Source organism: Eschscholzia californica, unplaced genomic scaffold (genome assembly GCF_041429995.1).
Source record: "Eschscholzia californica isolate CP2 unplaced genomic scaffold, dmEscCali1.0.p SCAF_3, whole genome shotgun sequence".
NCBI lineage: Eukaryota > Viridiplantae > Streptophyta > Magnoliopsida > Ranunculales > Papaveraceae > Eschscholzia > Eschscholzia californica.
Window position 1 is genome coordinate 30,377,714 of NW_028238420.1, and position 22,948 is coordinate 30,400,661.

General features: G+C 38.4%; 2 protein-coding genes across 2 annotated transcripts; both read right to left on the reverse strand.

Moving 5' to 3' along the window:
* Positions 1 to 7,303: 7,303 nt before the first annotated feature.
* On the reverse strand, positions 7,304 to 10,317 carry LOC147549461 (PKS-NRPS hybrid synthetase cheA-like). Its single transcript, XM_086668305.1, has 3 exons — positions 9,892 to 10,317; positions 7,925 to 9,583; positions 7,304 to 7,579 (listed from the first exon to the last, which is right to left on the reverse strand). The coding sequence occupies exons 1-3, from the start codon at positions 9,976 to 9,978 to the stop codon at positions 7,304 to 7,306; spliced, it is 2,022 nt and encodes a 673-aa protein (XP_086524431.1). The 5' UTR covers positions 9,979 to 10,317.
* A 555-nt stretch (positions 10,318 to 10,872) lies between these two features.
* LOC147549462 (uncharacterized) lies at positions 10,873 to 18,658 on the reverse strand. Its single transcript, XM_086665809.1, has 8 exons — positions 18,413 to 18,658; positions 17,679 to 18,271; positions 16,417 to 16,762; positions 13,752 to 15,055; positions 13,001 to 13,114; positions 12,704 to 12,858; positions 11,986 to 12,096; positions 10,873 to 11,085 (listed from the first exon to the last, which is right to left on the reverse strand). The coding sequence occupies exons 2-7, from the start codon at positions 18,105 to 18,107 to the stop codon at positions 12,048 to 12,050; spliced, it is 2,397 nt and encodes a 798-aa protein (XP_086521935.1). The 5' UTR covers positions 18,108 to 18,271; positions 18,413 to 18,658; the 3' UTR covers positions 10,873 to 11,085; positions 11,986 to 12,047.
* Between the last annotated feature and the right edge of the window lie 4,290 nt (positions 18,659 to 22,948).

The window sequence follows — 22,948 nt, forward strand, 5'->3', positions numbered from 1 at the left end:
ACTGTTATTAGGGCCTGTTTTTGGTCTATACGCTCAAAATTTCCCGAAAAAACACAGTAAGTAAAAGGAAGAGCCGGACTGCGACGGACAATAATAGTGAAAGAAATGTTTAGCAAGAAAGGTGATAAGAAGTTTGCCTTCAAACAGTCTCGGAGGAGTCAAGCACTCGAAAGGGTGGATGTCAATGGTGGTAAAAGCGGGCATGATAGTCTTAAGCAAGTCTCTGAGAAAGGACTGGGAGACAGATAAACAGAGCTTTATTGTGTAGTGGAAGATAGTTGAGGGCGAGCAAACCCAAAATTTGAAGATTAGAGTGATGTTGAATACAGAGAAATTGCTCATATACTCTTTCAAAACCTTCTTAAGGTTGATGAAGGGGCCATTGTGACACCAAGAAGAATAATTCTGGTCAGGTTTGATGTGATAGAGTTGGTTGAAGACGTACTGATTAGGATCTGACTCCAAGTCTGCTTCAAAGAAGGAATGAAAAAGCTCTTGAAAATAGGCACGTTTACAACCGGACAGACCAGTTCAAACTCTTCAGGAATGGCATATTTCTTACAAAGAACCACGAGATCTTCGGTTAGCCCACTAGACTGGTCCCGGTGACTTGGAGCCCAGGGAGCAACCAACATGTAGTCGATGATAGGGCGGGGAGGACTACCTGATGAAGATACAATTCAAGAGAAGTACTCGATAGACGAAGGGGACTCGGTCATAGGAAACTTGATCAAAGATGATGACAGAGTTTGAAACCAAAGAAGAGAGTCTAACAACATAAATGGGTCGAAGATAAGGTGGAAGTGGAACAATGAGGTTGGAACGCTTGGGTGGCTAAGATGCTCTAAGTGCTTCCAATGATACCTTTTAGACCTTCGAGAGATGCACCGAGAAAGAGCGCAGGCAAAAGGTTGTCAACGAGAAGTAAATTATCTACCACAAGGAGCCGACAAAGAAGGTGCCAATGGTTTTCATGGAAGTCGTCAGACATAAGAGAGAAAGCAGACTACTTCGGAAGAGGAAGGTTCCCTCAAAGCTTCTCGGGAAAAGTAAAAAAAGAAATAAAAATAATGAGAAAACTATCTGTAGTAGACTAAGTGCATATGTTGCCATGATAAGTACTAATCGCATACGGCTGATAAATGTCTAAGATACTGTCGCACGTCAGGAAAGCAACACAGGGAGGCAATCTTGAGAAGATTGTTTGGTTTATCTGGAGGACTTCGAAAGGGCCCGAAAGAACTCACGAGCAAACCCCTAGTCTCGAGTGACACATGCCACAGTTTCAAGCGACACTTTATTAGCGCAGATATCGTCCTGTGATCTTTAGTTGTAAGAGGGTAAAAAATTCCACCTATTTTGGGTAAATATTGAAAAATAAGTCACGTGATCTTAAATTATATTTTCTCTAAATTTGCTACCAAACACAAGAAAATTTTTTAATTTTTGAGAAAAAATTTCCACTTTCTCCGGGAAATGTACCTATCAAACACAACCTTAGGGGGGGGTAGTGGAGCGGGACTTTCACAGACTTTCATAGACAAAATGTCCCATAGACATTTCAAGACATTTCGGATGAGTTATTATAGACAACATGTGTTCATAGACATTTTCAAGACATTGAGAGTTTGTAGACAAAATGTCTTTATAGACATTTCAAGACATTTGATCCATAGATAAAATGTCCTGGGGACATTTTAAGATCTTGAGTCCATTGACAAAATGTGTAATGCATATTATATTTGTGCTAATCAAAAATATATTTTTCGACTTTTGTAGACATCTGTGAATATTTGTGGACATTGATGGACATTTGGTAGACATTTATTATTTTAATATTATTATTATTATTTAATCACATGAAATAATATATTAATACTAACATTTCAAAAATATATTTTTCGACTTTCGTAAACATCTGTGAATATTTGTGGGCATTGATGGACATTTGGTACATATTTATTATTTTAATATTATTATTATTTTTTAATTACATGAAATAATATATTTATACTAACATTTCAAAAATATATTTTTCGACTTTCGTAGACATCTGTAAATATTGTGGACATTGATGGACATTTGGTAGACATTTACTATTTTAATATTATTATTATTTTTTAATCACATGAAATAATATGTTTATACTAACATTTCAAAAATATATTTTTCGACTTTCGTAGACATCTGTGAATATTTATGGACATTGATGGACATTTGGTAGACATTTATTATTTTAATATTATTATTATTGTTTAATCACATGAAATAATATATTTATACTAACATTTCAAAAATATATTTTTCGACTTTCGTAAACATCTGTGAATATTTGTGGACATTGATGGACATTTGGTAGACATTTATTATTTTAATATTATTATTGTTTTTTGATCACATGGTGGACTTCAAATGTCTCTTGTTTTTTGAAAGACATTTTGGCTTCCAAATTTGTCCCAAATCCTTCACAAATTCATCAAACTATGAAGTCCACCAAAGTCTGGGACATATTTTGTCTACAATCGAATGCCTCGGACTTTCATAGACTCTCAAATGTCTGGATTTGAATGCCTCAGACTTTCGTGGACTCTCAAATGTCTGGATTTGAATGCCTCAGACTTTCGTGGACTCTCAAATGTCTGGATTTGAATGCCTCAGACTTTCGCGGACTCTTGAGAGTCCGCGAAAGTCTTGCTCCACTACCCCCCCCCCCCCCCCCCCTTAGTGTGAAGAAAGCTTTAACCAGTCAAGAAGTCAACAGATTGATCTGAGTGACACGTGTCCAAGTCCTGCATACACACGACCAAGCCATCAATAAAGCCATCATGGGAGTGAACCCTAAACAACTCTACCACATGAGGCCAACTCTAACCAGAGATATTGTTAGGAAGCCGAGAGCTCTTCTCTGCCCAAGAGGCAAGTGGGGAGGTGAATCTAGATCAGGCAAGTGAGGGTAAAGTGGGGGCGGTCTGCGGAAGTAAACTCAGACACATTAAGCCCTAACCTGCCAGAAACAGTGCCAGCAACAAAGATGGTCAGATAGTGCCAAGGGTGCTTCTAAAGGCACCTGACCAAACAGCTGTTAGCATCCATCTCTGTTGGCACCACGCCCAACCGCTCTATTCTCTGTTGGCACCACTCAAGTATGTAGGCACCGTCTATTATCTGTTGACCCTAACCCCCCTCCATCCATCTCTCACAAAATCCATCCAAAAGGGTGCTTCTAAAGGCACCTGACCAAACAGCTGTTAGCATCCATCTCTGTTGGCACCACGCCCAACCGCTATATTCTCTGTTGGCACCACTCAAGTATGTAGGCACCGTCTATTATCTGTTGACCCTAACCCCCCTCCATCCATCTCTCACAAAATCCATCCAAAATTGGGGATTTTAAACTTTCTCTCTCTAAGCTCACCCAAAACCGAATTTTACCCTCATCAAATCGCTCATAATCTCACTAATCTCCCTCAAATTTTGCTGAGAATAAGTCATTCGACTCTCTAACTCTTAGAATCAATAATCATTTGGTGGAGACGAAGTTGAAATCAAGCTACAATTACTCCTTCAAGGTTGGTTCAAAAACCCTAACTTTTATAATTTTTTTGAATAAATTTGTTGTTTGATTGATTGGGGATGTTAATAGTGTGTTGTAACATGTTTAGAATGTTGTATTCTTCAATTTCGAACATATTTAGAGCATTTTTTGTGAATGTTTGATGCCCATGTGTACTGCCCTAGGTTTATGAACGTTCTGGAACGACTCGGACGGACTGGTCCAGTCCGTCCGTGTCTTCCTAGTCACGGATCAGCTAATCCGTGACTTAGTACAAAGAAACGGACTCCCTTTTGAGTCCGTGACGGACTGGGTAATCCGTTCCGGACTTAAAGGGTCCGGATTACCTGATCCGGGACCTTAGTTTTTTTTTTTTTTTTTTTTTTTTTTTTTTTTTTTAATCTTTCATATTTTTCTTTCTTTATTTTTCTCATCATTTTTCCTTCATTATTTGAATGACCTTTTTTGTAGCGATACGTGCATATTTTGAATGACCTTTTTTGTAGCGATACGTCTAATTTTTCCTTCATTAATTTAGAGTAGGAAAACATATTTTGATTATTTATTGTTTGTGCATCACATACGCGTATTATTCAAAAGTTATTATGGCACCACGTAAGCAACGGCGAACGCAAGGAGATGAGAACGAAACAGAGCCTCCTATTTCGACAGCAGAAACAGAAGTAGGGGGGTCATCTTCATTTTCAGACCCGTACTCTGGAGGTCCGATAGATCGTTCGCTTCTACCTTGTTTCAAGAATCATGTTGCTTATACGATTTGGAACAAACCGGTAAGCAAATATTATTTTCTAATTTTAGTAGTTATGATAAAATTTTGTTAATCATCAATCTAAAACAATATCTTTTTTATTTTCAGGAGAGGCCGGTGCTGAAGTTACACAACCATGCGTCTGCCGTAGTTGTGGGTACTGCTTTGAAGAAGACGAATGGGTGGGACCTCGAAACTGAGTGTCAAAGTGTTCGAGAGAGAGTCCGGAACACGGGATTGGCCCACATCGCCAAATATTCATACACCAAGCTAGATCGTGTTCTAATCTCGGCATTTACAGAGCGGTGGTACGAGGACACAAATACTTTCCACATGCCGTTCGGGGAGATGACGATCACGTTAGAGGATGTGTATCGCATATGTGGTCTTCCAATTGAAGGTAAACCCGTTGTTCTGTCTAAGACGGATGATGAAGATTTGAACGATGACGATGACGATGACGATGACGATGATACAAAAGATCCAGATGCATTACTAGTCTCTCGTTATTTACAATTAGATTACGAAGGTGTAAAACTGCACTTAGGTAAATCTAAGTCTGTGGAGCTTAAGTGGTTGAGGGAGCAATGCAGTGGGTCGAAAGAGGATGACCCCGAACATGTCAAAGATGCTGTTGCACGGGCATACCTCTTGCATCTTTTTGGTTGTACTCTTTTTGCTGATAAGAGTGCAACTAAGGTTCCTTTTCTCTATCTACGTTATCTGAAGAACTTAGATGATATTTCGAGTTACTCGTGGGGAACAGCGGCGCTTGCCTATCTTTATCGGCAGATTGGTTTTGCTTCGAGGGGAGGAAATCAATTGGCTGGTTATCTTACTTTATTTCAGGTAATTTCATATTTATTTTTGTCTCTCAATTATTTCTTTATTATGTTAGAGTAGCGAATAATAAATGTGTATTTAACATTACATTTGTAGGCGTGGATCGATGAACACTTCAAACTTGGGGTGTCTGTTCCCAACCCAAAATATGATCCTACATCTAACGTGCCCCGGATGTATAAATGGGAGGAACACGTCTTGAAAGGCAACAAGGCATGTGCTCTAGGAAGCACTCGTGAGCAATTGGACGGTCTGACCGAGAGAGATGTATGTATTTTATTTATTAATTTTTCCTGTGTTCTATAATACCTGACGTATGCTATAGGAATCACTCGTTAAACGTCTGTATCATGTAGGTCATTTGGGACCCATATCGTCCCTTATCGTCTGATGATGCACTACCACTTCCTGAATACTCTTTTTACACTGGTTGCATCGCGGTTAATGATATTGCCGAGCCCTATCACCCTGATAGGGTGTTAAGGCAACTTGGATTGGTTCAAGTCATCCCTAAAGAACCGATTCGACCAAAAAAGGTGTCGAAGGATGGAGATTCTAAAAACTTTGGTAATGTGGCTTCTTATTGGGGGCGTTGGGAAGATCACCTACTAAACATGAGTGATAGACCGAAGGAGGTATCTTTGGCTCCGTGGGAGGCAAGCGCTCAGTATAACCATTGGTTCAAGAGAGTATCTCACCCGTTTGTACAAAACCCAGCTTTGTACAAATCCAATAGACCAGAACAGTACATAGGTTCGGTATCGTACTACGTGAGTATTCGATTTATCATTCTTTTGTTTTGTTACTTTTGAATTTGTAGCTATAATTTGTTATTAATCCATTGTTGTTTTTTTAGAGAGATGGAATTGATCGTGCCATTGTAGCGATTCAAGCGTCTGACGTTTCGTTAGGGCTTGAAATCCTAACTAATGCGAGGGCTGAAATGCCGCTTCCCGAATGTCCTCATCAACCTCAATCAGAACCCGAACCAAGAAGATCGTCTAGAAAAGCTACGGTGAAGAAATCGAGGAAATCACAAATGGAATGAAGTATTATATTAAGGCATATATTATGGTTTAGAATCTCAAGAGTAGTCTCGTTATTTTGAATTGCTTTTTGTGAACGATGTGTATCGTACAATTTGATCTATGTTTGAACATCGTTACTCTTGTTTTAACAAGTTTTAACATCTACCGTACATTTTGATTGTTATTCTTGTTTTTTTAACAAGTTTTAATATCTACCTTAAGTACCATTGTTCGGAAAAAAAAAAAAAAAAAAAACGTACGGATCACCTAATCCGTGCCTTCCCTTCTCAGGTCACGGATCTATGGATCCGTTTCTTGTAAAGTCGTCACGGATCCATAGATCCGTTTCCTTCTAACACGAAAATAATAGCCCCGGTTATAAGAAGTAACGGATCTATGGATCCGTGACGACTTTACAAGAAACGGATCCATAGATCCGTTTCTTTCTAACATGAAAATAATAGCCCCGGTTATAAGAAGTAAGGGATCTATGGATCCGTGACGACTTTACAAGAAACGGATCTCTGGATCCGTCCCTTTGTGAACCAGAACGGATTCAGGGATCCGTGACCTGTATGAAATTCCTATTTTTCTGTTTCTCTTCGATTATAAACCCAAAGAAAAAAAAAGTTAAGTAACGAAGACAATTAATCATCTAAATTTATTCAAATATAAAATCAAAAACTTTGTAACTCGGTCTTTCAGTACAACTTAATCATCACTTAAATTTATCACACTACTACTTGGCTCATTCGAATTATCATGAGAATAAAATTTCTTTCCATCCTCGATTCTATCTCTAACAAGTTGAAGCCAACCCGTTGCCTCTAGCGATGCATACCTAGACCATTGTGGTGCAATGGGAGGGAGTATAGAATCTTTTTTGAGTTTAACGTTCATAAAGTGACCACCAGTATATGTAATGCATGCAATTTTATAACCCTCAGAAGGTGGACCACTAAGTAAGGGTAAGAAAGTTGTCGAACAACCGTAAGACAAATGAACTAATATGCAATTGAAGCTACTCGCCACAACTATACTAGTGTTTGGGTGAATGTAGAACCAATCTTCCGGACATGTAGAATTGAAGTTGTTCGCGGCACTGTGTGTTTAAGTGTAATCTCTTATTCCAAACATCTCTTTGTAGAGTGTGTGCTGATCCTCAAGTTCTTTTATGACATTTTCGCGAACTTGTTTCCAACCATCTTCTAGTGAAAACCCAAGTCCTTTACCAACGGCATGAAACCCACAATGACCATCGCCTGGCACATCTATAATGTCATCCAAGAATGGATGCATAACTGACGGAATATGTCCTTTGTATCTTTCAAAATTGGGTATGGTTGCTTTCGGTGCTTTGGTTACTTTTTTAACTTTACGTACTGTCTGAGTGGAGGGAACACATTCATCAACACACTTTGCATATTCGAAAGCAGATGGGTTCCTCTTAGTAGATTTTGCAGCTTCTTTTTCTTTTTTGCTCATTCTTCTTTGTTTCGGAGCCCCTTTTGTCTTTGTTTGTTGCAATGGCTCACACAAGTTTGTCATGACCGGAAAAGAAATTTCCCTCAACTTCTCAAGTATTGCGGTCCTCTCAGCATCACTGGATTTATCCCACATTAAATAAAGGTGCTCCATCTCATGTGATGCGTCAAGATCATTATGAATCGGCGGAGTCGGGTTAATGGATAGCTTGGTCCACTGAGGGTGAATGATGTCCTTTGGACATACCTTATCTTGATTCATCAAAGATACCATCTCATGAGCACAAGGGAGACCATAGACATACCTTAGAACACATCCGCAATTTTGAACGTTAATATCAATCCCATTTGCACGGTCGATCTCATCTACCATAAGATCTAATGCCGCGTGCGAGACATAACCACGTAGCTCTTTAAAAAACTTGATTTGATGCCCTTCCTTCACCTTAATACGACTGTGCTCAAAAGATGTTATAATTTCACATGTCTCGGTTTCCGTCATGATATGCATAAATTCCCAGCACGTAACATAGTTACCTTCGGAGCTACATAGATATCTCTTCAATTTAGAATGAGCACCTTCCACACGATTTGTTGTAGTATTTCCCATGTGAATAACCCCGTTAGTCCATGCAGTCACAAATCTCTCTTTCAATCCCAACCAGGTATCTTGAACATAACTAACATCTTTATGATGTGTGTTTGACCAAAACTTCACAAAAGTTTCTACCGCCTCATTATAACCACTTTCAGTCTCAGCATACATGATAGCTCGAAACATTGTCATAAACACATTGAATTGTTCTTGTTTGAAATGACCTTTGACTTTGGCTACCACACACTTGTCGATGTGGAAAGTACATAGCAACCTTTGAGCATTTGGAAAGACTTCACCAATGGCGTTAATCAATGCAAGTTCACGATCGGTAATAAACACGATTGGCATTGAGTTGGGAGAAAACAACGTCCGCAAACGATTAAGGGCCCATGTGTACTGATTAGTTGTCTCCCCATCCATAAATGTAAAGGCCGCGGTGAAGGATTTCAACGTAGAAGTTACCCCGACAATCTCAAGCAATGGCTTGTTAAATCGGTTGGTTTTATACGTACAATCGAGCAATAACACGGTATGGAAACTCTGTAATAATAGAATACAATCAGGATGTGCCCAAAATAGATTTGTTACCTCATCAGTGTCTTCGTTCTTTGAAAAATGGTAGACGTAATGGTGTTCCACCAACAACTTAATGACTTGTTGCATCGGACTCCTTCCTTCTTGGTTTTCCATACGTATGTTCGCACGTGCATTGTAAATGGTTTTCAACGTTGATGTGTTATCCTTGAATTGTTCATGAATTTGAGAAAGAATTTGAGCTGGCTTCGAACCAATTTTTAATAGATGTTTCACAACAGCTTTTTCATCGGGTTTCAACCTATTCACATATGCGTGACCTAGAAGACTTTCAGCTAACTCGTGGTTATGGATTCCAGACACAACTGACACTTTCCACGTGTCATTAACCCCCGGTATTCCTTTGAGCTTGAACGGACATTGACATTTTTTGGTGCTCGATTTCCTTTTCTTTATAGGTGGTTGATGGGATTTTGGAACTAAATCCTTCTTCTCATGTGAACGAAATACTCCACTTCTTTCGCAACATAATTCTAACCGGGGTTTCTGTCCCCCTTTTCTATTACCTGACCTAGAGGTCAATACTACAAACTTATGTTTTTTCCCAATTTCTTGAGCCCAAACGATTAACTCCTCTTTAGTTTGAAAAACATCTTCAGTCACAAAATACTCACCAACATCAATACTAATAAATTGACACCCATCATTTGAAGGTCGATTTTCTTCTTCGGCATGGTACTCCTCTTCAATAGGAACAATATTAAGGTCCGGAATCTGTCAAAAGGTGAAAAAAACATAAAAAACACTTAAAGATAAAAAAAATCTTCAGGATGGAACGGACTGAACGAGTCCGGGATTTATCAGCTAATGACGGATCAGCCTATCCGTCCATATCTACAAGATCACGGACTTCTGAGTCCGTGACCTTTCATTTATAAACGGATAGACCGATCCGTTAGTGACTGATAAGTACCGGACTGGTTCAGTCCGTCCGCGTCACCGAAGTTTCAATTTGATTTTTTCAAAAACTCACACAACACGTATAAAAACATATAAAATAGGATCGGGGAATGGTTGTATACCTCATGAGAAACTTCTCCTTGCCCGGAATTAGGTGAAAGAGTTGGAATCGATGTAGTTGTTAAATTTTTAGAACTCTCTTCTTCCATGGTTATCTTCCTAATTTCTTTTCAAAAGATGATATAAAGAAGCTATGAATTAGATGTAACACAGCTGTATGATGAATAAATCACCCGGATTGATTTTTTCGAATAAAAGAATAGTCGCCGGTAGGTGTCGGAGACGTTGCCGTCGCCGTTGCCGGAGAATGTTGCACTCTTTTCTAGGGTTTTGTTTTGGAAGAAGAATTGATTAGGATTCCTTTTTTGTTGGAAGAAGAAGATGGAAGAAGTAAACGAAGGTGAAGGTCACCCACATTAAAAACTGGTGCTTATAGAGAACTCAAGTCAAAAATCATTGACTTGAGTCAACAATATTTTTGGATGCTAACAGCTGTTTGGTCAGGTGCCTTTAGAAGCACCCTAGTGCCAAAGATCCTCATAAATAACACGTTATTGTCATAAGATACGCACAAGACAACTGTCAACTGATTATTCTCTAACGACATGTCATAAGATACCCAGAAGACCACTGATTATTCTCTAATGGCCGTGCCACGAGGCTATCGTCAAACCGGTGTCCTACCACAGCATGATCTCAACCAATGATCTTCCATCGTCATCCAAAGCTATACGAACATAACAGACTTGTCCAAACAAACTCAGGTGTCCATGACAGGTTTGGGATTTTCAGGTTTCTAATTCTAGAAAACCACTAAACATCCAAACTAGAAATTACAATTAAAATTTAAGAGCTTAATGAAGTCTAACTTCTGAATAAGTACAAGTTCCAAGCTGGATCTCAAAGAAAAGAAAAAGATATTCCAATCATTGTTTGAAACTCAAGAATTCATAGAGAAACAGAGCCACCAGATTTTGAAACAGATCTCACACAGTATAACCACGTCGGAGCTTTCATCTAACATGTGAATATTGGAGTTTGCATTTGAAAGAAACGAAAATTTAATTATACACTCTCCCTCCAAAATTTAGTGGATGTTAGTATCAATATAACAAGTATATTATAGCATCAAAAAATGACTGAAGAGAATTATAGACTGGAGAGAAGGATATAAGCTGGGAAAGAGCTACATATTGTACAACACTGAGTTCTTGTTCATGTCTTCACTCAAATGCCCCGTTCCGCAAAACGATTACCTGACATTATATCAAAGCGGAAAAACAGGATCAATATAAATCTTTAATAAACACGAAATTGGGCCGAACACCAAATTTCTGTTGGTTCTGCTTAAAACAATATGCCAATATTCTTCTGTAAGCCCGGGCTTTCGATGCAAACATGTGCGAACTACGTGCAGAACTTACATACTATGCCCGAACTTGTGCAAATCTTAAGGAGCTGAAGCTTAGAAAAAGTGATAGATCTTTTTTCAGAACAGAAAATTGCGCGCGCCTAGGATTTCCAGAAATTGGGCAATTTTTGGATTACAGCTGGGGCCTGCGGTGGATGTCTGACAACCACAAACCGTCAGGTTAAACCATTTTCAGTACAACGTTTTTGAGGTAATAAGACTTTCTGGTCAAAGAAATGGAAACCACTTCAGTCATTTCTTTCAAGCTCATTTACAGTTTAGGCGTGGCATTTGGTAAGACAGAATTGAAGGTTGGAAAGGAGTCAAGTGCGGAAGACTCCAAAATGTGGTAGAATTAGAAAGCTCGGAAAGAGTCATGGGTTAGAGTTAAGAGTTCAGAAAGAAGCGCGGACTAGAAAGACTAACATCAAAAACACTTTGCTTTAGTGAAGATAATGTTGAATAACTATTTTACTGTCTATGAGGAAGTAATCAGCATCAGCAAGCAACACTGAGAATCTGATGGACAGATTTCCCATGAATAGTTTAAAACTCAAATATTACCCTCATTCTCTGCTTAATATCCTAAGTACGGTCACTGAAGTGCCATTACTGCAACTCTAATCTCAGAACTCTAAACTCACCCCTTTCATTCGATTCTACATGTATCATCCTCGGATTGACCTACCTACTAAATAATATACGTATGTAAATGTGTATTCTAGAATAGTAGTGCTGCTTTTACCTGATCACGGCAAGTCCCAAATTGTCTAGCCTTGAAAGCGTAAATAAGACAGTGAACATAGGTTAATCTGCAACTGGTCGGAATATCCCTTTTGACTCATCATAAAACCATCTGTGAAGGAAACTTGTATGTCAGAGAAAATTGTCTAAAGTAATAAAGAGATAATTATGAAACATGAAATATATATTGCTTTCAGGTACAGATGCTGCTCATGATTGTAAGTTCATTCAACTTACAAAGAAAACAATTCAAGTAAGAACCATGAACCCCATTAATTATCTAAAGCTAAGATGAAATGGGCTGCGTCATGCTGCCCGATGTAGATAAAGTAGCGTTCGTAGCTAGCGCAAGGCCCTAAACCACCTCAGTTAATTACTTCGTAATGTTTTGTCGAGTTTCACTAGGATGCTTAAGAAAGTTGCCATAGGTCGACATATTTCAGGTAACTATACTAGTATGCTTCTGATAAATTATAACTTCTCACTATGAGTCTATTACTTGTAGGCTATTTCTATTTACTATTTTTAACAATGTCTTGCCGGGAATTTTGGAAAGGCTTATCATACACTTCATATCAAGAAGAAATAGGCTCAGCTGATGAGGTTCGTAAACTTCACCACCTCTTTCAGGAAAAAAAATTCAAACCCAAAGCTTTGAAGTCATAGTTCAGCATAAGTAGTGGCAAAAAAGATTCAAGTCAAGAAATGAAAAACCCTACTTGCACAAGAAAACCGGTTGTAATCCATCTGTTGCTCCTTGATCCAAATAGGTTCGCCTTTCACATTCTTTCTTGAACTTGATTGGGGAAAGGACTTCACATGGACCCTGAACTAAGCTAACCCTCACAGTGCTACCATGATTAGACTCGTACACCTGAAACAATGAAAACCATGAAATTTTATAACCTTCAGTAGCAGATAATCAATTCTTAAGATAATAGTAACCAAAAAAAGTGATTTGTAAAAAATGGAGATTCAGTAAATGCAAGCATAAACTGTCTACAACTTCTACCAACCTCGTTATTATCTGGGGTACATGGTCGCCCCACAACCTCCGGTAAATCATCAGGCAAGTAGCACCTATTTACGACGGCCCACTTTGATCCAGTTTTAGTATCCTCCCACAGAGCCTGCAAGGGACCAATCATTTAGGAAGGACTACAATATGACCAGAATACTTGCAACATATCAACTGAGAGCATATTATGGGGGCCATTTTCTCCGTGATCCTAAACCATGTACCCAATGACTAGTTTATGCCTAAATAATATAACATCTTGTATCCACCCAATACGTTTTCTGGTTTTGAGTATAAAAACTTATGAAATCACATTGAGAACACAATGAACAACTTCTTTTTATATAAACCTATGTGATTTTCAAATAAATCTTAAGTCTTAACACTGTTTTGGTTGTAGTGCAACAAAATACACTGCTCTTAGCTCTTACTATAAATTAGTTTTTGAGACCTATTTCCTATGATCCCAAAACATGTGGTCAAAGACTAGTTTATACCTAAATTATCTAACATTTTGTATCCAATGAATACTTTTTCTTCATTTTACTATAAAACTTACAAGATTTAATTGAAAACACTGTAAACAACTTATTTTTCATAAAACCTATTCGATTTTAGAATAAATCCTGAAACAAATTAGTTCTCAAAAACAACTTCTCCATCCCGAACCAGAAGGACCCAAATCCCAGAAGTACCTAATCTACAAAAGTAAAAGCTATAACAATAATGAAAAGATTAAACTGGCTTGCCTGAATCTTTGAAGGTCTCAAGCTGTCATTGTTAGAACAAAAAAGGGCGTGATCCTGCAACTTGTACACTATCCCATTGATATGACAAGAGTTATAGAATGCTTTCTCGTCGACAACTTGAAGTACATCTCCAACCCAATCAATAGAAGATCTAGTGCAATTTTTGGCAACATTTCCAATATCCAAGTCCCCAAAAAGAACTACTTGAGCACAATCGTGATCATCCTGCCTGACAGTACACGTTGATTTACGTTCAAACGTATCCTTCAAATCAGATGACTTAATCTCTTGATTCTCACTCACTAAAACATCAGTTTTGCTTGGATGCTCTGCCCTATTGACGTCTTGTGCGTTGCATGTGGCAAGTGAGCTCTTACAAGTACTGATACTATGGTTAGATGGCTCATTGTGGTCAGATGGACCTGATTGAACATTTACTGGTGGCTTAGTCTCATCAATTGAAGCTTCTGGTTGACATGGGGGTGACTTGCTACTGTCAGGATGTTGAATGGAACTACCATTTACCTTGTCAGAAGGATCACAAACTCCTTCAGTTTTCTTCGAAATTGCCTTGACCCCAACAACCTCTGCTGAGTTTGAAGCCTTCAAATCAGCAACTGAACCAGAATAGCAGCTCCCAGAACTAGCAGCACTAGCGGCACTAGCAAGACTTTGTTTACATGGATTTCCATTAGATGTTATCTTCTGAGGGTTAACTTTTGGATTTGGAGTATCTACCTTCTCAAATGATGCCTGCACCTTACCTGTCTTCTCTGAAATCCTCTGTGTCGTAATATTTCTTGTGACACGACCATATTTAGGAGGCAAGGGCTTCCCGTTGCTTGATACCAGGCACTTAGGACAATGCCACTCACCTATAGGAATTCCCTTTTGGTTGAAGGACTGAAGGCATTTTAAGTGGACTCCTTTCTCGCAAGCATCACAAACAAGTAAGCTTTCCACGTCATTGATGGTAATTTTACATATTTGGCAAGTTAAAGATTTGTTCATGTAGTCTGTTGAAGGAGGAGTCCAGTTAGCACGTTCAGAAACCATTGGCTGCAAAACCTTCTGAACACTTTTAGCGATGTCATTATGGTTCGCGAAAGCTGAATAAGGTTGAAAATAGCTTGTGGCAGAAGCAGGTTGATGTACAATAGGTTTTCCGTGAGCACTTTGAACCCCTGGATGCCTCAAATTTTGATCACTTGTCACTTGAAGCACCTTAGATGTACTCACTTTAGCATTTCCCTCGACCTTGATTATGTGATCTGAAATCTCGTTTCCTTTAACCACTTTACCTCCTGCAAAAGATTGAGGCAGAAACATTAGAACTTTCTCCATCAAGTGGTTACAGGAAGAGTTTGCTGAAGGCAGCAAATTATTACATAATCAATTACAGCATCCAATGGGAAAAACGTAAAATTCACCTAGATATTCGAAGAGATTGAAAAAATACAATCAAATTGCTTAAGATACTATAAAAAAAAAATTGCAGCAACGTAGCCTACATCACTGTTTCAGCCTGTTTCATTTCATCAGATCATCTCGAGCCCTTGGCTTTGTATAAGTGTCATAACATCCAGGTGAGTATTTCTCACTTTTCCAACTTAAGGGATGCCTCCCCTTTATCAAGAGTTGAGATTTCCTTTGTAAGCATGGAAGGGTGATTCTACATATAAAAAAAATTGAGACATACTTCCATGTTGGATATCTTACAGAACTCATCCTAACGACTAGACCTATTAAATCATCAGCGTAATCTAAAGTTTTAAGAAATATTATCCAGGAGAATGCTCACAAGCAGATAGGCGGAACTATTTGATCCGTTTTACTTTGGTCAGGGAACTAAACTAAATAGGACCATGAGATCGAACTCCAAAGGCGAAGGGAGACAGCGCCATCGGCTTTTCCTTTCCAACAATTAACATGAGGTTTTACTATCGTCGAAATAATGAATTCAAATGAAAGCTTGATAACAATGAGAGAGTAACTGAAATCAACTCTTTACCAAATCAAAACTTTGCTGAGTTTTGAAATAAATAGAGTTTCTCTCTCCACAAACAAATAAGATCTCATAAGTTTGAAGCTTAATCAAACTTGTCTCGTAATCTTGAAAAAATGCTGAAAAATTAATAAAGAACCAAGAATAGCTCAAACTTATTCATCTTCACTGCCTCTAGGCCATGTCTGTTACGTGGTAAGGAAACGTGATTACCATCACTAGCAATCACGTAGTGTGATTGCTGGTAATCGAAATACCTTCCTTTCAAGTTTGGTTTGACCAGGAATAAGGAATATGATTCATTCTATATTTCCAATTTGGTGTTTGTCTGTTTCGTATACCCATGAATAGGAATCAAGAAATTTTGTATCATTTCCAATTTGCCCTTGAATGAAAGACATAAAAGAAATGTTAGGGGAAGAAGTTTTACGAGCTTTCTTGATGAAATTAGTTAAATATAAAAATGAATTAATAGATAAGTTAAATGACAAATTATCTTTCTTCTTGCAAGTTCGTATATTTTAAATTCAAATAAATAAACTACTAAACTGTTGAAAATTGAGCGTGTTTTTATCACTTATTATCTCTCCAATTCAATTTCTTTCTTTACTGTTTCTCCGAGCAAATGCTACTAAAAAGAGGTAACATATGAATACACACCTTGAACATTGGCGCCATAAAGCGACCCATCAACTCTTCCTTCCAATCTAAAAGGTGCTCCTTCTGTTCGAGGCAATGGCAAAGAAGAGGAATTTGTTTGAAGAGCAGCGCTGACTAATCCCCTCGAAAGCGTAGCTGATTGCATTCCATTGACAGGCTTCAATGGAGGTGTTGATGCTTGTGCAAACTCATGCACTACTGGTGAAGCAGCTTGCAAGCCCACTACAGGGACTGCTGAAGTACTTGGCTTTTCAGAGGGATACTTCTGAGATGTGTGCAACATTGTAAGATGGCTTTGTGATGAATACGCTGCAGACTGTGCAGCAAGTTTCTTGGATTCTTCCATCTAGAAAAAACAAAGCGAAAGAAAATAATCATAAAAAATAGCAACAAGAAGACAAACAGAAACCCAAACAATCAGAGAGAATATGAGTGATACGGAATAGCTATAAAACCGTAGCAAGTGAAACATACTTACGGAAACAGGGAAACCCCAAAGAGGCTTTCCTCATAAAAGAATGACAGCAATAAAAATAAATATAAAGGAAACAACTTCAATGTTGAAGTTATTCTACACATAGTTATACCAACGGTATAATCTATCAACTCGTACAAAAGAACCCATACCAAAGATTGGGAGCAAGCCACAACAAATGAATAAATACGAGATGCATTAGAAGATTCTAAACCAAAATCTCCTTGGAAGGAAGAAAAAAGCATGTACAGATTTAAGTTTCAAAAAAACTTGTACAGATTAGGCACGCAAAACACAGAAAAAATAACATATCAGGGAGCAATATCATTAAGCACCATTATATAATCCGGGGTGTCTATAGGACCTTAATTCAACAGTATATCTGTATAAATATGCATTGAGTTGGTATGTGTGTAATACGTACTATTATTAGGAACCCACTCGTACAATTACCCAACGCTTTAATTAGCTCTTATATTGCAAATTGAGCACGGAATGGCACACAAATAGGAAAAGATAAATACAATTCTTGCTTTTTTAGTAATGGGTGTAAGAAATGGCTCAAGAATCTTATGTGAAATTGTGAAAATGACACTATGTAATGAAAAGGTTTTTTTGGCATCTTTAACAGCTAAATCTGACCTTCCTCTTAGCATGTAAAAACAGTAGAGTATAGGAAGCTATAGTATTAGTGTAGTTGGTTTATTTTTAAAGGTAAATACAATTGAACAATTTCAACCAAAATTTTCAATATTTATAATAATAGAAACAGAAATTAAACTCTTACCTTCTTCTTAGCAAGTAAAAACTTATCAGAAATCGACATTCTTGGAAGCCTAAACCCTGATCTTTGATCTTTAAACTTATTAAGTCCAAGATCCTCAATAACAACCCTAACTGCCTCCCTAGATATAATATCCTCCGGAGAGCAAGCTTCACAGATTGTAGTCAGCTTCTCCCTAGCTTCAACCATAAGCCCTTTCTCGAAATCAGTAGGGTTTCTTCCACCTCTCATCTTCCCCATAGTGGATAAAACCAAAACAATCTCCGCAATCCTCTTCATATCTCCAATTGAATCATCAACTTTTACTTTCTTCTTAACATCCAAATTTTCATCACCATCACAATCCATCTTTCTCTTATCACTAGCCAGCGATACTAAAATCTTGGATCCTTTCTCAGAATGATCAACAGAATCAACAGAAGCCAGATCCATCTATCTAAACTCCTCGGAAAATACCTTCATTCACCAAAGAAACACCACGCCCTAACTGTACGTAGGAACAACCAAAAATCAGGAGATCGGTTGCCTAAAACGGTCGCGAATGTCAATTTCTCGGTAGAAATCGACCTCAGAAGTGCAGAAAACGAGAGAGAAACCTGCAAATAAGAAGAATTAGAAGCCATGGGTGGGGAAAACCCTAATAGGAGAAGAGACGAGCGGGGAGAAGAGTAAACGAGAGAAAGAATTGGACAAGTAAAAATATAAAACAAACAAATGATCCGTTCGTTTATAAATACCTTTTGGCGGGTGGTTTGAATAGAATTAGAGAGAGCGGCCTCCCTCGCGTATGAGAGAACGAGAAAAAGAGCAAAGATTTAGAGCAGAGAAGAGAGAGAAAGTAGTAGATAGGCTTTTAGGATTAAGCTCGTCCGCTCGCGCATATGCCCAGGTTATAAGTGGTGGGTGGGCGGTACAGTCTCGACTCGCTTTGGGCTGTACAGAGAGGGTCGTGTCTATGTCTTTCTTTCCTTTTTTTTTGGATTAATTTCGTTTTTACCTAATTTCTGACTAAATCGCCGATTTGGCCCCTAAGTGTCTGACAATTGGTTTTAACTCTCAAATTCCAAATTTTATTTAACATTTTTCAGAAACGCTCTCGGGCATCAAAATAGAATTATTTCTTAAATAAATTTAAAAATATTAAAGGTCACATTTTCTCCTCAACATCTTCTCATCCCTCCCTCTCTCCACCTCACCTTTCCACTCCCACAGAAGGTCGCCGGCAGTTTTCATCCATATAAAAAGGTGGGTGTTTGAGGGAATAAGAAAAAAATTCGTAGATAAAAGTGAAAAAGATTTACCAAACGCACTCTACAAGTTGCCCGCGGGAAATAGCCGATGTATGGGCAAATATTCGTCCAACGAGGTGCCCCTAAATTGGTGTCAATAATAAGTCTCATAACAAGGTCGGGAAATGGCCCAAATCAAAACCCACACACCTTAGCAGCCAAATCCATACCCGCCTCGATGTAAGGCATACGCGACAGATGTCGCACGGTAACAACCTACGAGTTCTAAGATATCCTACGACTAGAGAGTTATTGCGTGATCCACAAACGCTGGAAACACGCGTCTCGTAGTTACTACTCGAAGATATACGTTACCAGCCAGTAGCTTATCACGCACACGCGGTAACATCCTAGCCGTCCCACAAGATAGCCAGTGCGTATCTGCTAATCCATCTGCCAGATCGTTTGTGTTGTCGACACGTCACATAAGCATATCAAAATCGTTATCCTTATTCCTTGATCACCTCCCGCGAGCAACGTTACGGAAAAATACCTCTGTTACCAGCTGATCGTCATCAAGTCGACCTCATCTCTAACACTACAAATAGAGAAGGCAACACCCAAACCAGAGCATCTAACATTCGACAATATCACTCTAGTTGATCACCTTCTCTCTTCTCACTTATCCTTGATAATCATCTCACAAGAGCTTCCTACTCTTCTAAAGTCTCTGACTTCTCGTCTTAGAAGTTGGGAGACAAGAGCTTGGCAATCTGATATCTAGCAGTAAAGAGCTAGACGCACCAACCCCATCTATTTACGATCACCATCTTATTGCATCATTTATCTTTAGGGTCTAATCCATCACTCATCTAGCAGTAAAGAGCTAGACATACCAACATCATCCATCTACGGGTAGAACCCTCTTGCTTTATCCACTTACGACCAGAGCCTTGCTGTGTGATCTACTCACGGCCCTTGTTGTGAGATACGATTTTGCTCATCAATACCATCATTATCTTTAACATACAGTAAAAATATATGTCTTGTAGAGATTTGTTCCGACAACTCTACGAGTCGGAGCACCTAAATACTCCGATGACGTTTACCTCTTTATTACTTATCTTGACTTTCTTTATCTTATTTGACCGAGTATCTGACTTGACCGTCGGAGCCCCCTTAGGGCGGCACCATCTCGGTGTCCCAGAGGCTTCACGATCTTTTGTCTCTTTTTATTTGCAGGTTCTTTCGACATGTAGTTGGTGTATGCAGCATCCGACCCCCCGACAAGACTTCTGACCGTCAACCCGTTGATTGTTGGACTTTCCCTTCTATAAACTTTTTACCGTTTACAACCGACGACTTCATAGCTTATCTTCTCTCTCTTCTTTGTTTCTTCTCTCTATTCTTGTATTTTCTCTCTTGTCTGTTTCTTTTCTCTTATCTGTTTCGTCTCTCTCTCTATTCTCTTTCTAAATTCTAGCGGAGGGATCTCCCCTTTGTCAGAACTATAGAAGAGAGAACAGAGAAAGAGAGAGAGAAGAAACAGAGAGAGAAGACACAGAGAAGAGAACAGAGAGAGGAATGAAAAGAGATGGATGAATATAGAGATGACTCAGTCATTGTTGCCGACTTAATGGTCGCCGAAGTTTTTTTTTTTGAATTATTCAGCGTGCCTCAAACCCTTAACCTTTAAGGTGGAAGACTATACCTCTCACCACTCCAACCAAGGGTTCTTGGCATAGTCGCTGAGTTTATGGTGGTGGGAAAGAAGATGAAGGAAGAAGACATAAAAACTTCAAGAGTGGGTAATGTTTTGAGGAAACAAAAAAATTTGTTTCCACCCAAAACTTTATTCCCTGAAAAATTTTCCCAAAACATCGACCATAAAAAAATATTTCTTCATTTATCTCTCTTCTTCTCTTCTCTCTCTCTCTAGACACTCATGTGAAGGAGCCCTCAGGAGTGAAAGTGAGAAGAGAAAATAAGAAGAAGATTTTTTTATTAGGGATGAAATTCGTCGAGTAGCGACCTTTTGTCGGAGTACGTAGAATGGTGAGGTGAAGGGAGAGATTAGTTGGGGTGAAGGGGAAGAGAAAAAATTTGGCTTTTATGTTATTATTTTTTTTTTAGAAATAAATTTTATTTCGCAAGTTTCGAAAAAGTTTAAATTTTTTGGTCTCTGGGAGCCAAAACGAAGTAAGTCGACATCTTTCAAACAAAATTCTTGTCGAAAATTTTATATGCCGACATTTCTAAAAAGGTGATGTTGAAAATACTTCGTTTAAGAAATATCACCTACATATGTCGACATTTCAGAAATACCACATATATTACTGAAAATTCGAACTAGTGACACGAGGATGATAAAAACATGGTCTTAAGAGATGAGTTGCTATTGAATTTGGGTCTTAAGAGATGAGCCACTATTGAATTTACTTTCTTATTTCTTTTTGGAGATAGTCATGATATTTTGGAATTGAGAGATTTGATGTTGGAATGCCTTTTCTTATCAATGACCTGCTGTTTGAATTCTCTTCTTTTAGTGTTGCACTTTGGACTCTATCTTGATGGAATATTTCGTCTCCAAAGTTATACTTTAAAAAATTTCCACTTTACCCTTACATAATGATGTAGACGCAGCGGAATTAAAATAAGAACAATAAAATAAACGAAGAACTGTAAAGAAAACGATAAATAAACTAAAACTTGATTAACTTCAATGGTTTTTCTCTTCAATCTGAATATCAAAATAGACTAGACCTCCTTTTATAAGATAATAGACTTTCCTAGATAGACTCAAACTAGGATTCCTAAATATTAAAGATACTTAAACATTGAAACTCCTAAATAATAGAAATACCAACATAAGGTACTTTCCTAATCCTAAACTAACTAGGACCACTATTGTGGCCGACCGGGGCGTGGGCACGCGTGGACGTGGGCCCACGTGTTATGCGCCTGCATCAGCACCCCGTTCCCCAGAAGGTTCGTCCTGAACCGTTTCGATCAAGGAAACAATGTGAGCCACCCGTATATTCTGAATTCCGCCATGGCGATCCGTAATTCCCACTTCGAACGAAATTTGTAGACAATCGGTAGAAGACAATGATGGACTAACGAACCCAATATAATCTGGATTCCTTGACACGACGAGATTCGTAAAATCCACAGTAGTGAAGAAACATCCAACAAATTGTGACATCGGGCGTAATCTTTTAGTGGGATGAAGAAGATTGCACATACCAAAATATCCTCTTTGAAAAATCGGACCTCCAAAATCATCTTCCAGATTTCGTGTTCACCGGAAGCTAAAAAGTGAACTGGTGGTGAGATACTTTTCTTTTTCTTCACATTACTCTTTTCTGTTAATGTAGCAAGTATCCCATTGATTTTTCTAAGGAGCATTTTCTCGAACCCGTTAGACACACCAATTAATATTCCCATGTTTGGCCTCCCGTGTGGTAAGGTGAAGCTCCATCCACCTCCTTTCATTAATTCCCTGTTTCTCAAGTAAAGACTTTCATGTGATGAAGCCATTGAAGATGATGATGATTCTCTGCCAATTAATTTGTATGTAGGCATCTTTGTAATAGTTTCAGTTGATTTTTCCCTTCTCTCCACTGAATTTACAATTGACTTCTTAGTAATATACTGTGATGAAGAAATTGTTGATGGAGAAGATAACAAAACATAACTATCATTGACATCAGTGTTAGTAATCAGATCTTTGAGCAGGAAACGTTTCGTCTTCATCCAGTAATCTTCAGACGACGATGATGTTGATAGATTGCTTTCATGATGAATTTGATTGAATTTAAACTGTCTACCGGAGAAGATTTCAGTAGGGTAAATATGAAATACAAAAGCTAATTCAAAGTCAACATCGCAAGTGGGATGATCTCCAATATTTGTGTTATGATCACTCGATGAAGGATCATAGCGAAATTCTTCATTATCTGCTAACGTCTCAAGCCAAATTAGTTGACTATCTGCATATAGTTGAGCTCCCCAATACCTGTTATCTTGTGAAATTTTGCCTTT